The sequence below is a fragment of the Syngnathus scovelli genome, chromosome 18, assembly GCF_024217435.2.
Source record: "Syngnathus scovelli strain Florida chromosome 18, RoL_Ssco_1.2, whole genome shotgun sequence".
NCBI lineage: Eukaryota > Metazoa > Chordata > Actinopteri > Syngnathiformes > Syngnathidae > Syngnathus > Syngnathus scovelli.
This window is the reverse complement of record NC_090864.1, coordinates 11,499,766-11,521,947: the sequence shown is the minus strand read 5'-3', so window position 1 is coordinate 11,521,947 and position 22,182 is coordinate 11,499,766. Positions and strand designations below refer to the sequence as shown.

Sequence of the window (22,182 nt, the reverse complement as noted above, 5' to 3'; positions counted from 1 at the left end):
ATATGCATGCTTTCAGACTGTGGAAGCATCTGGTGAAAACCCCCATATGGAAGAAGGCCTTGAACCTCTCACCTGTGAAGGAGGCAGGTGTGCTAACTCGCTGTGCTGCCTGCCGAATAAAGTAGCCATGATGAGAAACATCATTAAATGGCTCCCTCAATAGAAGTAAGTTTGAATCTTTGATGCAGCTTTGCTTCAGTTCCTCATTTAGATCGTGAGGTGGCCACTTGTAGTTGAAGTGAAACAGCTGACTTGAATTGAAAAAGCTTGAATGATTGAATCAAAACATGACTCAATCAAATAGAGTCTTTATTCCATGAATGCCTGCCAACACCTGTGGCTACATACAAGTAACCATGGCAACAATCTCATCATTTCGTATCCCAACATCATAAAGGCTTAAATGTTCCATGAACCGTGAGTAACCAATGAGCGTTACTGCGAGTGAAAAAACGTGACTGTGACCTTGTTTTAGTTTGCATGTTTTGTCGGGTACTGTATCATAATATTGAATTCCTAGAAAAATTGGCAAGCACAATTGGTTGGTATTTCAGAGAAAATATGCGCGAACATCCACTTGTTGCTCTCTGTCAACTTTCCTCTCCATTTTCGAAAAGGCCACACAAAGGTCATGCAGTGAGATGTTCACTCTAACACTAAACACCACTTTGAGAGTGTTGTGTTTATCAGTACGTGTACATATTGTGTGTATTATAATTCACAAAATATATAGCGCTGTGACGCTGTGAATATGATCGATTTCTGTCCATCCATTAGGAAAGCGCAAAATATTGTTGTTGCGTGTAGTCCTCCTTGCCAGATAGTGGCGCTGTTTGTTTTTCTAAGTGTAAAAACAACAAGAAAACGCCGGTCCCTTTAAGCCTCTCACGTGGGACTGTCGGCTCGGACTGTCTCGCGTGCTGGAAGCAGAGGCTAACTAATCGCTCCTTTCTTTGCCGTCTTCAACATCATCCCGGTTTCATTTATGTTAGCATGATAACAAGCATTAGTCATAGCCAACGTCTTAGCAAGCGACCTAAACGCCAAGTTTCCTTTGAGAAGCGTCACTTGATCGAAGGCTTAGGCAGCCACGACGAGAGGACAACGCGGCGGAGGGAGGATACACTAGTAACTATTCCGCTGTCAATTTTGCTGATACCTCTACCAAATGGTGACAATGACAGAAGAACTTGAGCAAATCCTCCTGCGAATGACACAGCCTGACAATGCCGTCATCCAGCAGGTAAAGCATCCAAATGATCAGTGGAACTTTCACACAACCAAGTGACTTAACAGTTTGATGTCAACTGGAATGTCATACACAATGGAAGCTTGGTTGCTATGGATACGCTTTTGTTAGGAGTTGCAGACAATGTCAAATGTTAAGCTGTGTGCTCCCCTCAAGGCCACCATCCAACTGAAGCAGGTTTTCAAAGACCCAGCCATCATCCCTGCCCTTTGTGCTGTCATGAGAGGCTCCCAAAATCCTCAGGTATGTGACTGACTGCACACTTGCTAAGTATTTCTGTGACATCTCCAAAGTGTCTCCTATGAGGCAGGCTTATGGTCATCCCACAACAATAATCTCAAAGTTCCATTTTTCCACATGTATAATCTTCTTCTTGTGTCCACCAGGTCCGTCAGTCCGCTGCAGTGATGCTCCGGCTAAGGGTGAAGAAACAATGGAGAAAGATAAGCCCGCCTGACAGAGAAAGGTTACATTCGATGACTTTTACAATAGCTGCTGGGAGAAAAAGAAGTGATGTCACCTCTGACCTCTTTTCACACAGCCTCAAGGCGGTGGTGCTGCAGGCATTCATGCAGGAAACGGAGTAAGCTCCCTGTTACACACGACAATTTCAACGTCTCATCTGTTTTATATTTCTAAAATAAGCTTACTTGACTTGTTGTTCCAGACACCAAGTGCAGCACTCGCTCTCCCAGTTGTGCGCCATGATGGTCAAACATGAGACTCCCGAAAGCTGGCCTGCCCTGCTGCAGCTCCTCAATCAAGCAACCAAGAGTGCCAACCCACATGACAGACAGGTTGAGCAACAAAAGTCACAATCAATGTCTAAAATGGAAGCCTTCTCTCAAGACGCGCACGCTGCTTCCTCATGCAGGTTGGACTGCTGCTTCTGAACAAGGTGATCGAGTCCAACCCGGAGCCTTTCCATCCTCACTATAACCAGCTTCTGCAGCTCTTTAGCACCGTGTTACAGGACCACACCAACCCGACAGCCTTGTATTACTGTATCCTCAGCCTTACTGCCATGACAGTTTACACTGGCACCCAACATATGGTAAGACCAACGTTACCGTTCATTTTTATTATTTCTTTACCTGCCTGTTTCAAATGTTTAGATAGTGGGTGTCCAAAATCTAGTTTTTTTTTTTCTTTCCAGCATTTTAAATACAGCTCTATATGTTAATGAATAAGTAAAAAAGGAGGAAAATGAACATGCATAGTCATCTTTTTTGATGTTCTCACACAATTTTAGAACCAGATGCGCGCCATCATCCCAAGTCTGATTGTTGCTCTGAAACACCTTATTAAGGCAGACGAGGTAAACGTATTCCTGTTACCTGATCTTTTTGTATTTAGTTTGAAGTGACTCAACTATATTTAATGTGACGCAGAGCCAAGCTGGTGAGGCAATGGAGGTATTCAATGAGCTGATGGAGAGCGAGGTGTCCATCATCGTACCTCACGTTGCAGACATGGTTGGCTTCTTGTTGGAGGTGGGGAGCTCCGTGCCGTCATCAAACTGCGGCCGTTTGTTGATGCGTTCTTGTCGTTGGCACTAGGTGGGCGGCGACAGCACGCTGACTGACTCGCTTCGTGTCAAAGCCCTCTCTTGCGTTGCCTTTCTCATCAAGTTAAAGAGCAAAGTAGGCAGCATACATACAAGGAAAGATACAAGAGAAGACAAGTAGCTTACTGACTTTATTTTGCCGTCTTGAACGCCGCAGACGGTGCTGAAGCAGAAGCTGCTGCTCCCCATACTGCAAGCCATCTTCCCCATTTTGACAGCAGAGCCTCCCCCCGGTGAGCACGACCCGGAGGATGACGAAGATGACGACGGAGATGGCACAGACAATGACAATCCCAAACATTGTGCTGCTCAGGTTTGTCTGCGCTGCAATGTACAATGTTGAGTCGTCAAGTAAAAGCCTTATGAACACTTGGTAATTAATATACAGGTCATTGACACCATGGCACTCCATATGCCCCCGGAGAAACTCTTCCATGAACTGGTAAGTCATTACTTTAATTTCTTTTAATGGACGCACATTGTCTTCAGAATGTCTTGGTAGACAAAAGGTAGGTTCTTTCGTAAACATCAACAAAAACGCAAGTCCTTCCTCTTTTCCTTTCTTCCTTCCGAGCCACTTCATTTGGGCCTCCCTCCTCCCTTCCTTTTTTTTTTCTTCAATGTTTGATTTGATCCCACAGATGCCACTGACTCAGACCTGCCTGACCAGTGATAAGGCCTACCAGAGGAAAGGGGGCCTCATGTGTCTGGCTGTGCTAGCTGAAGGATGTGCAGATCATATCCGCAACAAGTATGTACAATTTTTAAAATGGATTTTTGTGAGGAAGCATGGCTGAAGCGTGACTTGAATGCAGGATGCTGTCATCGGTGCTGCAGACGGTCTGCCAGAGTCTTTCGGATTCCAATCAGGTGGTGCGCAGCGCCGCTCTCTTTGCGCTGGGACAGTTCTCGGAACATTTACAGGTGACCCGTTACGTTATATCATGCTGTTTTTTGTTACATTACCATCACCACTCTGTACTGTGTGTGTTGAAACGTCTGAACCTCTATTTCACAGCCTGAAGTTAGTAAACATTGTGAGGAACTGATGCCTTTGCTCCTCGGCTATCTTTCATCTTTAAACCAGACCAAGGTTGGCCACGTCACTAAGGCCTTTTATGCGCTGGAGAATTTCATGGAGAACTTAGGTACGCTATGACCAGCGGTGTGATGAATTTGGGTTTGCGAAGCAATCGGAATCACCTTTTCAAGACGTATTTGAAAAAAAATGGTTGTTTCTTGTCAAACAGGAGCAGATATTGAGCCCTACCTTCCCACCCTGATGGACACCATGTTGTCGGCCCTCAACAGCACCGACAGCCTGAAAATCAAAGAGCTTACTGTATCTGCCATCGGCGCCATTGGTGAGCCACGCTTTTTTTTTTTTTTTTTATCATGGCACACATCTGTCGAAACAGCTTTTAGGCATTGCTCTTCTGCCATCATGCTAATATTATCTTGTAGCCTATGTGTCGTGTGCAAGTGCTCATTTGATATCTCACATCAGCCAATGCTGCCAAGGAGCTGCTGGTTCCTTACTTCCCCCCGGTCATTGAAAGCCTAAAGGCTTTTCTCACAACCACCACCGAGGAAATGAGGTCGCTGCAAACTCAGTCTTTAGGTAAGTGGACTCACAAAACAAGGGCCCCTATCTGTAAATGGTTTTAAAACTTTTTGTTTTTGTTTTGTAGACACGCTGTCCGTGCTGGCTCGAACCATCGGCAAAGAGGTCTTCAGTCCTCTCGCTGCTGAATGTGTTCAACTGGGTCTCAAACTCACCGACTCCATAGATGACCCTGACCTAAGACGCTGCACGTACGTTCATCCTTGTTGCTTTTTATTGGCCCTCCATAAAGTAACGATGATGGCCACACGTCCTCTTCTCCATCCATCCATCCATCCATCCATCCATCAGGTACAGTCTTTATTCTTCAGTGTCCACAGTCAGCCCGGACTGCCTGACTCCTCATCTTACTCCGATCACAACAATCATGCTACTTGCCCTCAAGTCCAATGAGGGCATCACGGTATGAGCCATCCCACTGTGATCCATTTGAGACGCTACGGAAAGTGTACTTATAAATTGTGGACCCTTCTCAGGCGCACCTGGACGAGGTTGCCCTGCTGGATGACGATGAGGACGACAAGGGAGCAAAGGATTCGGAAGAGATTGCGGACGACGAGCCCGATATGGATGTCCACGATGCCGCAGCGTATAAACATGAATTTTTCAAACATGCTACGTAATAAAAGAATCTTGCCCTTATTCTTTATCTCTGCTGTTAGATTCAGCGTGGAGAACGCCTACATTGACGAAAAGGAGGATGCCTGCGACGCACTGGGGGAGATTGCCTACAACACTGGGTATTATTACATCGTTGTCAATCCTTAAAAGCAATTATTACCCAATGACAGTACAGATATTAGGGCTAAACGTGTACATACACGATGTATAAAACTTGGATGCTAGAATGTGTGGAAAAACTCTGTCGCTGTCTGTCTGTCTCTCTCTGTCTCCGTATCTATCTATCTATTTATCCTGTCCATTTTTTTAAACAGTGCTGTTTTCCAGCCCTTCTTAGAGTCCAGCTTCCAGCAGGTTTTGGAAATGAGAGATGTAAGCTCCTCTATACGCCGCCTTACCTTCCACTTTTTTATGGTTATTTTAATTACTTTTTTCTCTCCTCCTTGTCCAGTACCCACACGAGGATGTCCGCAGGGCAGCATTTGGAGCAATGGGCCAATTTTGTCGGGCACAGCACAAGGTTTGGATCGAGAATCCCACCGACGTCAATCACCAAGGTACTATACTATTCTGCATATATTAAAAGAAATACTTTACAGAGAATTACCAAGTATAAAAAGTCTCATCGTGTCCCTCCCCTCGGCAGCCTTGTTGAAGATGTTGGATGTGGTGATTCCCAGCTTTCTGGAGGCCGTGCGCACCGAGCCCGAGCGCCAAGTTGTGATGGGTATCCTAGAAACTATGAACAGTGTCATAAAGTCCTGCAAGGAGGAGGTTTTCAAGAACCCCACTCGCCTCAAGGAGATCAGCACCGTCATCCGTGACGTTTTGAAGAAGAAGGTGAGAAGGAGACCAGAACCTGACCATGGAAATGATGCTTTGAGTTGACAGAGCATTTTTTTTTCCTGATTCCAGACTGCATGTCAGGACAGCGATGAAGCCGATGATGACGACCAAGAGGTTGGCTCTCAGCATCTTTTTTTTGGACCATACTTCCTGCAGTGTGTGACTCTTGCGGCGCGTTACAGGCAGAGTACGATGCCATGCTCCAAGAGTTTGCAGGTGAAGGGATCCCCCTCCTGGCCGCTTCGGTGCCTGCCGACAGCTGTGCTCCTGTCATCTTTGACCTGCTGCCTCTCATCTTGAGCAAAACTGTGAGTTGACAGCGACTCGCCGATTGCGAACTACCAGACCTTTTGAATGAAGTTGCGCATTTTCGTTACAATATCTATCTTCTTCTCCTCAAAAGAAATCATCATGCACCGAGGCAGAGAAGTCCTTTTCTCTGGGTACCCTTGGAGAAATTCTGCAGGCTCTCATCCACTCGTCTGGAGGTCGGGAACTGGCGGGCCAACTGTCCAGTCGTCTCTTTCCAGTCTTGGTGGCCGGAGTGAAAGAGAGTGACGCGGAGGTCCGCAGCAACAGTGTCTTTGGACTGGGATGTCTCGCCCAGGCTGCTGGGCCCCTCGTCGCCTCGTATCTTTTTTCACTTGTATGTTGACAGTGAGTTAAATGTTACACCTCCAAAAATGTTTCTTTAGCAAAGTCCGTCTCAGAAATTATCCCACCATGCTGGGCGTCTTTTCCAACTTGCTGTCTAAAGAGGCCGACCCCAGAGTGATTGACAACTTGTGCGCGGCACTCTGCAGGATGATTTTAAGTAACGTGGATGCCATCCCATTGGAGCAGGTGAGCCACCTCTCGTGCATCCATTGGCGCAAGGTGCATGCTCAAAATATTCACCGTCTTCTCTGGCAGGTTGTCCCAGTTCTGGTTGCCCGTCTTCCTCTCAAAGAGGACTTGGAGGAGAACAAGACTGTGTTCAGCTGTCTGGCCATGCTCTACTCGCACAGTCCTGCTCTGGTAGCGTACATTCATGAATAATGTGCCCAAAAATATCATACCATGTATCTATCACATCAAGTGGGCTTTGTAACACTAACCCAATGTTGTTGTTTTTTTTTTTGCCTTCCAGATTGTGAAGCTAATGAAGCCCATAGTTGATTCATCTTGTCACGTACTCAGCAACAAGGAAGTGGATAAAGGTAAGTATTGAAGCTGCTACTCCATGTCAACATCAAAACTGACTTTGTCACACTTTTATCCTTTGTCATTGCGCAGAAACACAGAAAATTCTGGCCACGTTGTTGAAACAATTCACTAAGCAGCACTTGGCAGACTTCCAAGCGGCCGTGAACTCGCTTCCCGGAGACGAGCAGGCTAAGATCAGCGCTGTCATCAGCATGGCGTGATGGCAAGTTGCATGGTGGACAGTCAGGCCGAGCAGTTACTTTTTATAGTTACCAAAAAAAAAAAAAAAAAAAAAAACTCATTGTCCCACTGCTAACATCTGGTGTTATTGGCAGAATTGACTCATAATTTATTTGTAATTTCTGATCATAAAATGTATTTGATCAGCAACTTTCTTTGGAATATGAAGTGAGCTTTCAGAGCTCCAATAAGTGAGATGATTAAGCTACACTAATGCTCCAGCTCTCTAGGTGCTATTTATGGAGCATTTCTCGGTAAGAGCAGTCACAATATATTTGATTAGGAAAATACATGAATTTGAAATGGCTGGCAAGATTCTTGCAAAAATAGTCCAGCATAATAGATCAAGATGATTTATTTACCTTTTCTAAACTAGTCATCATATTAAAGGTAGGTGGCTGCCATAATGATGTCCATCACGTTGCACCATTTGACATCTCAAGTTGCTTTTGCCACATGGGCGGTGACTTGCGAGCAGAGATGAGCAACTTGTTTGTGGAAGATTTACATCATACCAAAATACCTTGTATTTTGTAACTTTACAGTAACAAATAAAGCCACTTTTTCTCAATGTTTTGATTGACTGGTCATTTTTTTAAATGTTTTTATAATAAAGCACTATTAAAATGTTAAAGATTAGGAAGGGCCTAGTGGACAGAAAAAAAGTCTTATCACAGCCAGCCAACAAGTGAATAAAAGAACATAGGTATAAACACGCCCCCAACTGCTTCCCTCTTGGGTGAGAGGCATGGTCCTAATGTCCGTAATGTATTTCAATATTTCTTTAGAAAAATACGCAAAGACAAATGGGCCTCTGTGATCAAAACAAGTTAGTGCTTTCTGTGTTGACAGCCACTGTTACTATTTTTAACCCTTTCAAAGTAAGAGAGGAGCGTGTATGACGTCACGGATCGCTTTTCGAAGAGATGAATGATTGGCCGCGCCCCTCTTGCGTGTATGACTGAGGCAGGAAGGGAAGGGAAGGAAAGGAACGACTGCCTATTCAAGTCCGACTAGACGAGACCAGAGGAGAGGAGTCAAGACGCCGGACACTCCTGCAAAAGCTGCTTGTCGGACACGTTGTTTCCCGTCTTCAAAATGGCCTATCACAGTCCTTACAGAGCTCCTCCGCATATAAACAACCCTCCGGATCAGAGCTTTTTGTGGAATATCTTCCAGAGGTGAGTACAAGAGAGGCCCGCCCGAGTGTTTACTGACTACGCTGTTTTCACTTGAAAGCTCGCGTTGTCCCTTTTTATTTTGAGCTCAAAGTGATTTCGTCGCCTCTTAGTGAGACGCTACTACGGCACGGTGCGTGGAATACATCCACGTCACTTCAAAGGTCACTTCCCCAGCAGCTTAGTGACGTCATGGGAGTCACTGATCGTGACACCGTGAGTTCGATTCCCGCATATGACGGTGTGAATGTATGTGACCCCCCCCCCCCAAAAAAAAGCTTAGTGACGTCATGCAGCTGCATTGCATTATTACCATGACATGAATTCACCGAACCGAACCGAGCTGTAAGTAAATCGCAGTGTAAGGACTATTGAGTTGACATGATTCATACAGACAGTATTGTCCATTCAAAAACGGCAACATGTTGATGTCTAATAAGATAGATGCATCATCATGAATTCATGTTGCAGGTATGCATTCCTTTACTCCATCGTCTTATGTAATACTGCAGATGCACTGCTTTGGTTCATTGAAATGCTGCAGGCTTTGCAAGACACACAAATTATTGATGTGTGGTGCAACCTTTCTCAGAATCCGTTTTTTGCTTTCGCTGTCTGTGCGCATGCATATGGAGTCATTGAAAGTCACAGTATCACAACATTCAGTGCGAGGCACAGTCATTCCTCGCATGAGTGTGCCGCTTCATCTGCTGCTTCATCTGCTGCTTCTCTCTCTCTTTCTCTCACGGATGAGCATTTCTGGGATTTCCTCAGTCACGTGATCAGAGTCAATAGAGCTTAGTTGGGGTGGCTGGCCTCTTTCATACACACAAATAGGGGGTGTTGGACTTGATGGAAAAGCCATTCATTATCTACACATTACACTCACTAGTCGGTCACACAAGCTTTTCGCATGCTTTTCCATGAATTTGGTGACCAATGGAAGAAGCAGATCACCCTTTTGGAAAACATGTGGCCTAGTGGGGAATGCGGATATGGAAACTGAACACCAAAATAACATTTTACTTGTCAGAATGTAAAAAGAGGCAACCTCCAAGTGGTCCTCGGATGACAAGAATAGGCATTCAAAGCCTTATTTGCGTACCCTGCAAGCACTATCAAAGACTTGCGGTGAAACATGCTAAATTCCCTCTTTACATTTCTATTCATGGCCTTGAAGTATTGTCATCCAAATGTTTACTGTCATTCGGATTTTATGAGCGCATTAGTGTGGTAAAGCGCAGTGTGTTCCATCCAATTATTTTCCTGTGAAACGACCAGATGGTTGTCCGTCAATGCTTTAGGCATGAAGCTGATGTCGTCCATTTTGTGGGAAGAAGGTTGCGCTGGGTTAAAAAGTTCCAGCACAGTCACAGCTTTGACTTTGCTTGTCACTGTTTGGTCAAGGTTGGGTAATGAGCACCAATCAAGACTCGGCCTCAGCTCCACAAAGCACTCCTTCATGGAAATGTTTTGAGGGCTGCTTTTCCTTCCCAAAGACACCAATGCTTGCTTTATTTGTGCCACGGATGGCCATACGACCAGACATGAAGTGTCACACCTACGAGTGGAAAGTCTGCCCGCTGAGTATGAACTGGGCTGGCTTGACTTTTTTTATTTTTATTTTTTTGCCCAGCTCCTCCCCAACCGCCTCTACTGGAATGTTTGTTAGGAAAACACTGTTGCTAAGGAACATGTGAGTCACATTTTGGTCAGGCAGCCTCACTGAACTATGAGGCTGTGTCAATGACCTGTTAATCATTTAATCAGTCAGCTGATGATTGCTCATGAGACTGGCACAGTTTCAACACTTTGGCCGCTTTGTGATTGGCGGACTCTTGGATGATGTCATTCCTTGGTGTAAAATCTTGAAGTGCATCTGACTCTGGTGTGGGCATTTGAATTTTGAGCTTGTGTCGTTCTTTCAACGTGTGCCTACTTGTCATGTAGCCAATATTTAGTTTCTATCACACGTACGTGTGTGGAATGTGCACAATGCCTCCTGAGAATTGTTGACTGAATTTGGATCTGTTGCAAACACGCGTGTGCGCGTAGGAGGATAATGATTCAAGTGGGTTGCCTTCAGCAATTTGTGCCGGAGTGTGAAGTTGTTCATGCAGGTGATATCTAATCCGTGCTTTCGTGTCGTCTCTCCGCAGGGTGGACAAGGACCGCAGTGGGGTGATATCAGACTCAGAGCTCCAGCAGGCCTTATCAAATGGTACACATTCATGTTTTTCCTCCCATCTTTCTTTCTATTTTTTTTTTTTCCAAACCTGCCACTTTGACTTTCATCACCTTTAATTTATTATTATTATTAATGATAATAATTAATAGCCATGTTTGCAAAATAAAAGGTTTAACAAATGTGCACGTTACTATGACTTTCATGAATCCAAATAATTTATGCAAACAATCTGAGCATTATAGCAGCCGGATGTACCAAATGTGTGTGAGTGTGGGTGTACATGCACACGCATTGCGGTCACATCACCTTTTTTTTTTTTTTTTCCCTGTAGCCCCGCACATTCACCTCTCCGTGTGAGAGAGTCTTGTGTCCAGCATAGAGAGTGTATTGTCCTACTCACCTTTCCCCAAGCTGGAAAAGTGTGAAGCATGGATGTGATTGAATTGCTCACAGCGTGGCATTTTTTTTGTGCCTCTAAATCAAATACAAGTAAAATGTTGGACTCTGCATCATTTCCACAAGCATCCTCGTTTCATCATTTTCTGAATGACTGGCCAAATGTTGACATTTTGGAACAACTCATTTAATTTCTTTATCTACCTTTGACTCTTCAGGCACATGGACACCGTTCAACCCCGTGACTGTGCGCTCCATAATATGTAAGTAACTGCTGATGTGGCGTCTTATCTCGACAAAACAGGCTGTTGCACTCTTGTCTGTGTTTGGCTGTTTGTTTGCCATGGGAACAAACTAAACCTATGACAATTTCAGCAGACCTTAAATGGGTGTTTGAGACAGTTGTCATGCTAATGAATAAATGCATTCATCAGACAATTGTGTTGTCCTAAACGCCGCCTCTGGCTCTTCCACAGCCATGTTCGACAGGGAAAATAAGGGCGGCGTGAACTTCAACGAGTTTGCGGGCGTGTGGAAATACATCACAGATTGGCAGAACATCTTTCGAACCTACGACAGGGATAACTCGGGCTTCATCGACAAGAACGAGCTCAGACAGGCACTGACCGGATTTGGTGAGCAGCAAAGTATGCGTATTTTTTTTTGCTTTGTGTGGTGGAGGAGGGTGGCGCTGCTCCTGTCAACAACCTTTCCCAGAAAAGTTGGGTGCTTGTATTTCCTCACATGGTAACAATTTGCACAGATTTTTTTTAAAAGTATACCCAACACCTAAAGCTTTGTAAAAACCCCAAAAGAGCACTTGCAACTTTTTGCTGTTTGCAGGGTATCGTCTATCAGATCAGTTTTACGGTACGCTGATTGAGAAGTTTGATCGACAAAGGAAGGGACAGGTGGCCTTCGATGACTTCATCCAATGTTGTATCGTACTTCAGGTAGCATCATGACAAAGCGTCGCAACTATTTGAATCCATTCATTCAATATAACCTCTTACTCTCTTCTGCAGAGGTTGACCGATGTTTTCAGGCGGTACGACACAGACCAGGATGGCTGGATCCAGGTGTCATATGAACAGTATCTATCCATGGTCTTTAATATAGTATAATGGCACACAAAGGCAGCAAAGTGCAGCACAACAAACTGGACAGAACTGTGCCAAAAAAGCTACCGGCACTTCCTGGATGTCCGCCACGGTGGACACTACAAGATTTTTTTCCCTGGCGCTACGTTGGGCTGGCTCACACAAATGTATAGCATTGATCTAAACGAGTGAATATTCCAAGGTGTGTCAGAAAAGACTGGCATATATTTCAAACACACAGGTTCTCCCTGATGTCTATAATCCACAGTCCCAGTCTCCAGCACTTCTGGAAGGATTTTTCTGGCCATCTTGATGTTGTCCAAATTTTCAAAATGTTGATGAATAGGTTGGGGTGAGTAGGGAGCCTACTCAAGCGCAGCGATTCCGATCTTCTTTTCAGCCTGGAACTTTCAGATGCTCAGGGTATTGTGAGCAGGCAGGCAGGCAGGCAGGCAGGCAGGCAGGCATGTTTTCATGGCGAAGCAGCCGCAAGTTGTCCTGCCACAACTTTCACCTCCCCTCGCGAATGCAACAGGATCTCGTGGTAGATGTATTGTTTGAAAATCAGTCTGGACAACATTAAGCCCGTTGATAGAGTGCAGTGGAAGTTTGAAATATATCTTTTGTGACGCCAGTCCTGGAACTTTACTGACACATTTTGCATTAGGGTGCTTTTGTGTCTTATTTTTTAAGTTGTCACATGGCAAGTGCAAACTTAAAAAAAAATCTTGTAGTGTTACTTGCGGACCAATCTTCATTTATGTACGTATCGAGCACTCCAAATGAAGGATTACAAAGGTTCCCTTGAGATACGAGTTAAGTAGTTGCCATTTACTTTTGAACTAAAATGACGTGTGTAGAAAACAGCCAAATAATTGCCTAAATAAAGCCTCCGCCAGTTAATTGCTTTTGCTAGTTAGGTTCTGTTTACAGAAAATGTATAGCTACTCAGTCATATACGCTCTCGTATGCTTTGAACAATTATCAGTGCCATATTGATGAGATCAGAGAAGAGTTGAGATGTTATGAATCCCACCAAAATGCTAAGCAAAAACATGATTGTGTCATAGAATTGCCTACTGTGGGATTCATAAAAACACACCTCAATGATCCTCATTCTTCTACTGACCCAAGTGGCAAAAGCAGACGCACCAGATGGAGCAGCTTTTTTTGTTGTGTTGGGACCCAAAAAAAATCAATCATTACTGTATTTAAAAAACAACAACACATTTGTGTTATTTTTCAGGAGTGTTTTGAGTTAGCCTTATTAAACTTGTATCTCAAGGGACCACAGTATCACGTTTGACAGTGTCTTTTTTGTCAGCCCGTCTGTTACTGTCATTTTAATCTCAAGTTTAATGAAAAAGCATTGTTAATATAGTCCATCGCATGCTATTCAGGGTTAACCCTCAAGTTGTCGCATGCTCTTACAATTTTTCCTCATCTCTTTCCTTCCGTTTAAAGCCTTGTTTACAAATACTGTGAAAGCAGTTCTGCTTGAAAAGTGACATGCCAGCTTACATGCCATATTTTTACAAACTTAGTTTTTTAACATCAAAATGTTATTATTGGAAGAGGGTGATCTTAACGCCATAGGTATTGCTTATTTTTGTGTGCATGATGCCTTAAAGAATTTTAAAAAAATGCAAATAAGTGAATTCTTTTATTAAAAAAAATGGAAAAATGTGTCCTGTGTATTTTCTTGGAGGTGCTGCGCAACCACACATAACCAATGCAACTCGTCGCAATGGCGCCCACTGCTGGTCATTTTGAATTCTTACCACTGCAATGCACCACGGTAGTCCAGCATAATTCAACAAAACAAAATGAAAATTGACGTGATAAAAACGGGGTTAAAAAAACTAAATGAACAGAAAACAAGAGACAAAATGTTAACAAGGGTTTTAATCCTTTTCAAAGTTCTAAATTGTCCGATGAAAAATGGTCGACGCGAGAGAAAAGGAACTTTCGTCTCATGACCATAATTTCCATAGGGACCTGTGAGTCACCGACGCAGCTGACGTCAAAATCATTTAAAGTAGTGCCTTTTAATTTTACAGGGATTGTTTTCATTCAAAGTTGTACTCATTCTTCTGTAAGGCATTTAACAATGTATCTAACATTTGTTCGAACGCGTGTGTGTCGAAATAGGCCTACTAGTCTGCCAATCAAACACCTGGCGACAGTAAAGTTCTTCTGCAGCACAACGCAAGGTACAAAAAACATGTATGTTATGATAACCATTGCTATTCCATCTGTATCAGGTTTGGGGGGGGGGGGGGGGGGGTCCAATCTGTGCTCCAGCCCTCGCTCCCTCCGCACGCCCCTGAAACATGCATGTTGAAATAATCAGGCTGTCATGCCATTTCCAAATACAAAGGAGAGGAAAAAAATTGGATTTTTTTTATTTTCATTTCTGTGACAACTATCATTTGAAATCCTCCGAATGAAGATAAAGCTCACCCAGTTTGTGATCAATTAAGCAGTTCTAGTAGTGAAAAGAGATTCCTGAAATTTACAATTATGCAAAGTTTCCATCCATTCATTTCCATCTGTCTGTCTGTGTTCCCCACCTAGTACTTGACCTTTGTGAGGAAAAGTGGTTCAGATAATGGATGGATTAACATTTATATTCTGGTTTTAGAAAAGAATGTAAGATATCCTTCTCGATCCTCTGTCATCAGCCGCAGGACAAACTGTGGTGTCGGAGCGCAGGGGGGCTGTGCTTAGTGTGGCCATAAACCGTCCTGAGGTGCGGAATGCGGTCAACCAGGAGACAGCGAAGCATCTGCTGAGGGAGCTGGAGGCCTTTGAACGTGAGCCGGCCTTAAGTGTGGCTGTTCTGCATGGCATAGGTAAGATTCATAAGGACCTTTGTATATGCAATACTTGCTTCATATTTTCAAGGCACCCATTTCCAGTCGTAGGTAGATATATCAAATTATAATAAAGCTAAGCCGAGGCACATGGAAAGCTTTTTGTGCACATGTGCTGCTGCGCCTTTAGATGTCGCTGCACTAAAGGCATCAGCACGCCTGGAAAGCCTGAAAAAAACCCATCACATCCACAATGCTTTCAACCTGGAGCAACTGTCTGCACCATGAAGTGGCCTCAAGAGAGACAGCATTTTGGCAACTAAGAGAAATATAAGCTACTTTTAGATGGTTCAACACTCAGTCCACAGAATATAACTGGTCTCGCTGTCTGTAATGGGATTTTAATAGCCACGACGGACGGTTAGTATTTCAGCGGGTTGTATCAGAAGGACTGACCTTCGGGGGGGTGATTAGCAGCCTGTCTGTGTTATGGGATGACAAGCAAGGAGACTCCACTCTGGATGTTGTGCTTTCAAAACATAAGGAATCCATTTTGTTCAAATTAGCACCATTAGTTTTCATTGCCTTCATAAAAAAAAAAAAAAATCTGAATGATTGCTCCCTGCAGGTTCTCAGTATTCTATTCAAAGTGTTAGCAGCTCAGATTTCTGTGTGTTTGCGGTCAGGTCCAATCCAAATGTCAAGCCACTGCAGTTAAGCTCAACTGATGACCATCTACTCTGAATGTTTTACATTTCTTGCATGCGGTCGGACAGCACCGAAAAAAATCAACCAGAAGACAATGTAACAGCTAAACCCAAAGCAAAATTCTATCTATCCAAATTGCAGATCGCAGATATTCCCCTTTGACTTAACAGCTGCCACACTTTCTAATTTTGCGGTCTCTCTTTGCAGGAGGAAATTTCTGCGCTGGGTATGATCTGAAAGAACTGGCCAATCGCACAGCCTCACTCAAATTGGAGCAAGATGTCACCAAAGGTCCCGGGCCAATGGTGAGTAACTAAGGCTCTGTGCGTACTATTGTATATCCAACCTAATAAAACCAGTCATCCTAATCATCATTTAAAGATGTTTGACTAACTAACATGTGGTTTTCCTGGCAGGGTCCCTCCCGTTTACAGTTGTCCAAGCCCCTCATAGCAGCGGTCAGTGGATTTGCCGTGGCTGGAGGACTGGAACTGGCTCTGCTAGCTGACCTACGAGTGGTGGAGGAGAGTGCCGTCATGGGGGTCTTTTGCCGCAGGTTTGGTACGTGGCAGTCGTTTGAGCAGTCCTTTTTTTCTCAGTCTCAAAAGCGACGCTGCGCCGAGGAGGCCTCGACGTCATCCGCGGTCTCATTCCAGGAACGGCTCATTGTTTGTATTTTTCGCCGCGTTATCTCCCCAGCTCCGGTCGTGTGTCATATGCGCTGGAAACACGGTGACCGCCTGACCTCGGCGATAAGTAGAGGAGGAAGCCACTGAATGCAAGGCCAAACAAGGGCTTTTATTGATGTTGCGCCACTTCCTCACAAACAAGCAGCCCTCTCATTCCGAGTGGCTCCTGTTAGCATTGATGTGCCTAAAATAAAAGTAGGGTGTGGATAAATAAAAGTGCTGTTCGATAATTTACTGGCAGCTTTTGATTTTGAGTGTAAACACCAAAGCGGCCTGTAATTTTAGCCGAGAGTATTGTGGCCGTCGTGCACTTGTCTGCCCTTCTGTGCATTCTCTCAGCCTACTTATATGTATCAATCAAAAACATCATGTCTTTTTTGCCCACTACGCAGTCGTCAAATCTATAGCTAAGTCTTTAATTAGTGGACGCGCGCCGCCATATTGGCTCACTTAAGCGGATGTTCAAAATCTGAAATCCTTTGGTCCTATCGTATTGAGCAAAGCATGCCTTAGCTCTATCACAGATCTTGGTAACGAATGCTAAAATCAGCATTTAAATGAGACACAGCGTGATTTCAACCAGAGTCTGGCAAGTGTAGTGATGTTTTTAAAAAAATTGTCATCATTTGTAAGTTTTCACCAAAGAATGTCAAAGACCTATTATTAAGACCCATTTGAATTTGCGAGCAAATATATCAACCCGCAATCCCCACAAAACGAAACCAAACTTCCCTGCCCATTTTTAGCAAAGCCAATGTTATTTAAAGACACAGTGTCCTTATGATAATGTTCTTTTAATGGTAGTTACTCTTTTTGGGCCGGATACAGATGGCACTAGCTGCAGGGAATCTCTGATAAAAAAAATAAAAAAAAACCTTGACTCTGATGTGGGCCAATAGCAAGCTGTCTGGCACTTGATTGCCTGACCCGTCTTGCGGCCGGCTTCCTTTCTACTGGGGGGGGGGGGAAATGAGAAGGAGATGCTTGTGTCAGTCACAGTTGTGGTGTCTGCCACTTGCTGAATTTCTCGAGAGCTGAAATTGAAACCGCTGTGCACGTTTGCGTGATTCCTGAAGTTATTTCTGACATACTTGATGTTCAAGGACTTGCTAAAATGGCACACGCTAAATGAGGGTGTTGTTGGAGCTCTTTACAGCACACCTGACCCCAGCTGACCCGCAGCCTCTTGCTGCCTCTGCCCCTGCTCCCTCCTTCTGTCTTAGCTCAGCGTGCAAAGCTGATGTAATTTTGACCCATCCAAAACGCGTGCTGCGATGCGACTTCACGTGGACATAGTCCAGTCATTGCATCATGTCACTAGGTTGTTGTTGAGGTGGTGTTTTCAAATGAAGATTCGCTGGAAGCTATCATTCATTGTGGTCCCTTCACATTGTGAGATGTTGTTTTTTAAAAACTTTGATGTGGTTGAAGATGCCAGCAGGACCAGCAGCAAAGCGTGCATCCCGTTTCTCATTGTGTTTTTTACAGTCTGCTGCTGCTTCCGCTGAGTGTGGTCTCCACTGGTGGGCCCCCAAAAATGAAAAAAGGTGTTTTTTTTTATTGGCCAGGTCCAGTTGGTGGGAATTGACTCGACTGTTTCTTACACTAACCAATTAAAGATAAAGACAATACATACAGAAGTGGAATACAAATCTGAAATTCTAAAATATGGCAAAAAGAGAAACTTTGAACAAAAAACTTTGGAACAAAACCTCCAACAACAACACTAAAATAATAAGTATTTGAAAGCTGTCAATACATAAATGGGATCTCCAATGAGTGCCATTCAAGCAAAAAAAATAAATAAATAAAAATCCAGAGAAGTACTTTGAAATGTGGTGAACAGAATCCAAAGGTCGGAGCGGTGCCAGATTCTCTTTTGTTAGCACCATTGGCAAGGCTGATGAATTTCAAACAACATCAAGGCCACCCTGACGTTTGTGGACAAAAGCGTGCATCTGATAACATTCCTGCAAAGATGAGCTTATCAGTAAGGCCAGGGAGGGAGGGAGGGAGTTAGGTTGAAGGCTTGTTGAGGGCTGGAGGTGCCGTGGATAAGGTTAAGAGGGATCCTTCCGCTTGCTGATAGCCATGGTGCCTGCCTGCCTGCCTGCCTGCCAACAGCTGCACCAGACCTGCCTGCCTGCCTGCCTGACTGTTTTATCTCCATAGCCGCTGCTGCAAGTGTGTATTGTGCTTCCCGCCATTTCCCAACGCTTGTGGCGTATATATGTATGTATAGGATCACAGTTTTTCATGGAGAGGGGGTGATGATTCGGGGTTATGAAAACACGCTTGGCACATGTGCTCTCAATAAGGAACGGCTTTGACTCACCGAGCGAGGTATTGGGCTATGGAAGCGGGCAACTTTTCTCATGTGTGTGTGTGTGTGTGTGTGTGTTCGTTCCACTTCCAGCTGGTACTATTTAAATATTCGGAAACATGCCAAAAGTGTAGCACACCTTGCGCTGTAATATTCCCCACCTCCACTCTCTTCCTCTTGGTCTCTGCTGGAGACAGGAACATTACAAATGTGTCCAGGGGGACTCAAAACAGCAACAAAAAAAAAAGAAAGCAGAGACGCTGTTAAAGTGCGCAGTAAGTTTCGAATTATATTACCTTGACAGCAGTAAGCGCAATTACTGCCATTATGTATGCACCATTTCTGGCCCCATTCAAGCTGACGCAAGAGATTTCATTCAGACATTTATTTGTCAATCAAATACAATTCAAAATAGACCTTTGAAGGCACACACACACACACATTGTATTGCACAGCTTAACCCGCTCTTTTGTTCTTGCAGGAGTTCCACTGATTGATGGTGGCACCGTGAGACTCCCGCGGCTCATCGGTCTGTCCAGAGCTCTGGACCTGATTTTGACCGGGCGGCCCGTCGGAGCACAGGAAGCTCTCGCGTATGGACTGGCCAACAGGGTTGTCCCAGACGGACAAGGTAGGCATACGGTACGGTCCGGTCCGGCCCGGCCCGGCTCACTTATTAGAAATACAGAGAAGAGCACAGACGGGGAGGGCACGGCACGGCTGAGCAAAATACATTCACGCGACCTTTCCCAAGCCTTCCTGTATACATACACGCACATGTCGGACATGAAACATCAATTGCGAGGCGTGGTTTCCTCACATGTGGATGGATGTTCTCTCTTGTGGTGTGGATTTGGCTCCAAGCTCAGCACAGCAACTGAGATGCACATTTTTGTAGGAGAAAGGACATGAGTCGAGGTGGTCAGCGTCTATCGCCTGCCCGCACGTCCTTCACATGCACGGTGTGTGTGTGTGTGTGTGTGTGTGTGTGTGTGTGGCAAGCACAGGATTGCAGGCGGCCCTGCAGTTAGCCAAGCAGATCAGCTCCTTCCCGCAAGAGTGCATGAGGGCCGATCGCTCCTCGGCCATCTACAGCTGCTACGACGCGGCCTCCGTCACACAGGTCCGCCGTTCATTTGTATAATTCTTGAAGAAAATGACACTTCACAACATTTAATCTCACAGAATTCTACTTTAAGAGTGACTTTTATTTGCCCCTTCCAGGCGATGCAGTATGAGATTGATCACGGAGCACCAGTCATCTTGTCAGAAGCTGTTGCTGGGGCAATTCAATTTACTACTGGAACTGGGAGAGGAGGAAACTTTTCTTAAGGTGCCTACAATATTTATTTTCTCACAGAGTTTCATGACTTGAGAGTGACGTCCAAATAAGCTAGATGTGCATCTTATTAAAATATATATTTTAGAACCAATTCTTGTGCAATCTGCCAATATACGTATGTTTTACTCAAAATGAATCATGCTCATTATTAAGATGTCATTTCTCAAACTCAATTCAACTTCTTAAACTATATTTACTGAAATTCACATGATCACATGGCTGACATTAATTGTGCTTTGAGAATGTTGAGTCAAAAAGACCCCAATATATGTGAGTATGTGTGAGTGTGTGTGCGTGTGTGCGTGTGTGTGTGTGTGTGTGTGTGCGTGTGAGAGGATATGCGGTAGCTTTGATGTTAGTTGTCACTCCTCACACATAGATAAGATAGACTCCGAGCAGCAGTAGCGGAGACGCAGAGATCCGGACACCTTTTGGAGCTTATCAGTAGGACCATCAAAATCTGATGAAGACATAACACAGCTTTGGGTAAAAGCAATGAGGGAGAGAGGGAGGGGGGAAAGAATTAGGCAAAGCTTTGAAAGAACATCTTTTTCTCACCATGCAGGTTTGGGTGGGACTTTAAAAAATCTGTATTTTCATACATATTCAGTCAACTTCATCTTTTAGATTTGTGATGTGGGCAAAATATCTGAAACATTGCAAAAACATATTGTTAGTTTACTTGGTAGGACAAATCCATCTGTTGCATTGGATTGCATTTACATTCGACGTGCAGGTGGATTGAATGTTGAAGCTGTTTTGATCTTGGTCGTTAGGGGTCGCGCCTCAACTAGGGAACATTTATTCTGCTTTTCGCTACGTGCGCGAAAGCCTTCATTTGCAGCTGTGCAATAGTTTTTCACAAGCTATTTGGAAACTTTCTCTTAAATAGTCTCTTCAAACGGGAACATTTTTACGCAATTGTTTAATTTGGGAAAACACCTGTAGCTTGAGCAGCTGGAGTTGCGTCACATTTCTCGTCATCATCATCATCTGAAGCGTATGAAGATGCTGTCAAGAGTGTTTACATGGCGTTCGAGGCACAAATATGAGAATGTTCTACTTTTGGCTGAAAGAGCTCCACCTCTCCCTCCACAAGTGCGCATGGATCCGAGCGAGTGGGCGGATTCAGGACACACAAATGAGAGGATATTCTTGAGTGCAACCTGTCAGACTGTGTGAGGAGGAGGTGGAGGTGGAGGTGACCCATTCGGCTCTTTTGTCCATGCGCAACTTTTGCCCACTTTGAAGGAGTCCAGCCGTCCGCACCGTGCGACATGGCTTGATCCAGAGGAGTTCTGTTGTTGTGAGCCACTCACGGAGACAGACGCCTGGCCACAATTGTATTCACATGCTGCACTTTGTCCCGAGGCTGTACAGGACGCAATGACAAAGGCGTTTTTTTTTCTCCCCCCCCCTTTTCTTCATGGGGACATTTCAAATGGCTTGACGCAAGAGTGCGCCGCTGTTACTGAGCGTTGAACCGGCGCCTTCATATCAACTTTCAGGCGTCTTTTATCCTTTTTTTCTTTCTTTGTTTTGTTGAGTTGCAGCCTTTGGACAAGGCGACTGACGCGCTCGCTCGCTCGCTCACTCAGCCCCGAGAGCGCAGTGGGACAACACCATGACCCTCGGTTGGCTTGCCTTGGTCGGATTGTGCTTGGGAGCCTATTACTGCACCTCCCCGGCGGCGGCGGCGGCGGCGGCAGCGGGGAACCACTACTCACTGGACGGGAGCGGCCAAGTGCACCAAGGCTTCATCCAGCGGCGCCTCAGGACGCACGAGAGGAGGGAGATGCAGAAGGAGATCCTCTCCATCCTGGGTCTACCGCACAGACCCAGGCCGCATCTTTCCCACGCCAAGTACAACTCGGCACCGCTCTTCATGTTGGACCTGTACAACACCATCTCCAGCGGGGGGGACACGAGCCGAGCGGACGGCGCGTCGCAGCTCTACGAGCCCATGAGGACCACGCGGAGCCCGCCGCTGGCCACCTTTCAAGAAGCGGCTTTCCTCAACGACGCTGACATGGTGATGAGCTTCGTTAATTTGGGTGAGTCATTTCTACTTGTGCGTGCGTCATGGTGCTTCAGCGCGAGTCCAAATGGG

At 44.9% G+C, this 22,182-nt stretch overlaps 4 protein-coding genes across 5 annotated transcripts in view; all 4 read left to right on the top strand.

The window, feature by feature from the left end:
- The first annotated feature begins 863 nt into the window (after positions 1–863).
- On the top strand, positions 864–7,903 carry ipo4 (importin 4). The gene is made up of 30 exons (XM_049748777.2): positions 864–1,243; positions 1,406–1,492; positions 1,636–1,715; positions 1,791–1,832; positions 1,917–2,046; positions 2,124–2,303; positions 2,502–2,567; positions 2,641–2,742; positions 2,809–2,892; positions 2,974–3,129; positions 3,205–3,258; positions 3,458–3,567; positions 3,632–3,740; positions 3,835–3,964; positions 4,067–4,180; positions 4,324–4,437; positions 4,508–4,631; positions 4,732–4,843; positions 4,917–5,029; positions 5,103–5,180; positions 5,376–5,433; positions 5,513–5,618; positions 5,708–5,901; positions 5,977–6,021; positions 6,090–6,215; positions 6,311–6,537; positions 6,618–6,750; positions 6,820–6,924; positions 7,037–7,106; positions 7,183–7,903. Exons 1-30 carry the CDS (start codon positions 1,169–1,171, stop codon positions 7,311–7,313), a joined length of 3,255 nt encoding a protein of 1,084 aa, XP_049604734.1. The 5' UTR covers positions 864–1,168; the 3' UTR covers positions 7,314–7,903.
- A 374-nt stretch (positions 7,904–8,277) lies between these two features.
- Positions 8,278–13,880, top strand: pdcd6 (programmed cell death 6). 2 transcript variants are annotated; one of them, XM_049748825.2, is made up of 6 exons: positions 8,278–8,513; positions 10,670–10,731; positions 11,313–11,357; positions 11,571–11,741; positions 11,938–12,047; positions 12,120–13,880. In XM_049748825.2, exons 1-6 carry the CDS (start codon positions 8,431–8,433, stop codon positions 12,216–12,218), a joined length of 570 nt encoding a protein of 189 aa, XP_049604782.1. In that variant the 5' UTR covers positions 8,278–8,430; the 3' UTR covers positions 12,219–13,880. The 2 variants fall into 2 exon arrangements, with proteins under 2 accessions (XP_049604782.1, XP_049604783.1); XM_049748826.2 differs by having other exon boundaries at positions 8,282–8,513; positions 11,571–11,729.
- Positions 13,881–14,205: 325 nt separating this feature from the next.
- On the top strand, positions 14,206–21,848 carry zgc:101569 (uncharacterized protein LOC449822 homolog). The gene is made up of 8 exons (XM_049748818.2): positions 14,206–14,407; positions 14,879–15,049; positions 15,926–16,023; positions 16,135–16,279; positions 19,212–19,361; positions 19,738–19,853; positions 19,955–20,063; positions 21,626–21,848. The coding sequence occupies exons 1-7, from the start codon at positions 14,305–14,307 to the stop codon at positions 20,060–20,062; spliced, it is 891 nt and encodes a 296-aa protein (XP_049604775.1). The 5' UTR covers positions 14,206–14,304; the 3' UTR covers position 20,063; positions 21,626–21,848.
- bmp6 (bone morphogenetic protein 6) overlaps positions 21,697–22,182 on the top strand; it is a 28,356-nt gene continuing 27,870 nt past the window's right edge. The window contains exon 1 of the mRNA XM_049748808.2: positions 21,697–22,126. Within this exon, the coding sequence (XP_049604765.1) occupies positions 21,697–22,126 (430 nt within the window). The remainder of the gene's footprint in view (positions 22,127–22,182) is intronic.

Excerpts from the sequence above, each read along its gene's own strand:
- ipo4 (XM_049748777.2), top strand. The coding sequence starts at position 1,169 with ATGGTGACAATGACAGAAGAACTTGAGCAAATCCTCCTGCGAATGACA. Across the intron at positions 4,181-4,323 it reads ATCTGCCATCGGCGCCATTG|CCAATGCTGCCAAGGAGCTG; the intron begins GTGAGCCACGCT and ends ATCTCACATCAG. Across the intron at positions 6,022-6,089 it reads CCGATGATGACGACCAAGAG|GCAGAGTACGATGCCATGCT; the intron begins GTTGGCTCTCAG and ends GGCGCGTTACAG.
- pdcd6 (XM_049748825.2), top strand. The coding sequence starts at position 8,431 with ATGGCCTATCACAGTCCTTACAGAGCTCCTCCGCATATAAACAACCCT. Across the intron at positions 10,732-11,312 it reads CCAGCAGGCCTTATCAAATG|GCACATGGACACCGTTCAAC; the intron begins GTACACATTCAT and ends TTGACTCTTCAG. Across the intron at positions 11,358-11,570 it reads GACTGTGCGCTCCATAATAT|CCATGTTCGACAGGGAAAAT; the intron begins GTAAGTAACTGC and ends GCTCTTCCACAG.
- zgc:101569 (XM_049748818.2), top strand. The coding sequence starts at position 14,305 with ATGTATCTAACATTTGTTCGAACGCGTGTGTGTCGAAATAGGCCTACT. Across the intron at positions 14,408-14,878 it reads CTTCTGCAGCACAACGCAAG|CCGCAGGACAAACTGTGGTG; the intron begins GTACAAAAAACA and ends CTCTGTCATCAG. Across the intron at positions 19,362-19,737 it reads GGTTGTCCCAGACGGACAAG|GATTGCAGGCGGCCCTGCAG; the intron begins GTAGGCATACGG and ends TGGCAAGCACAG.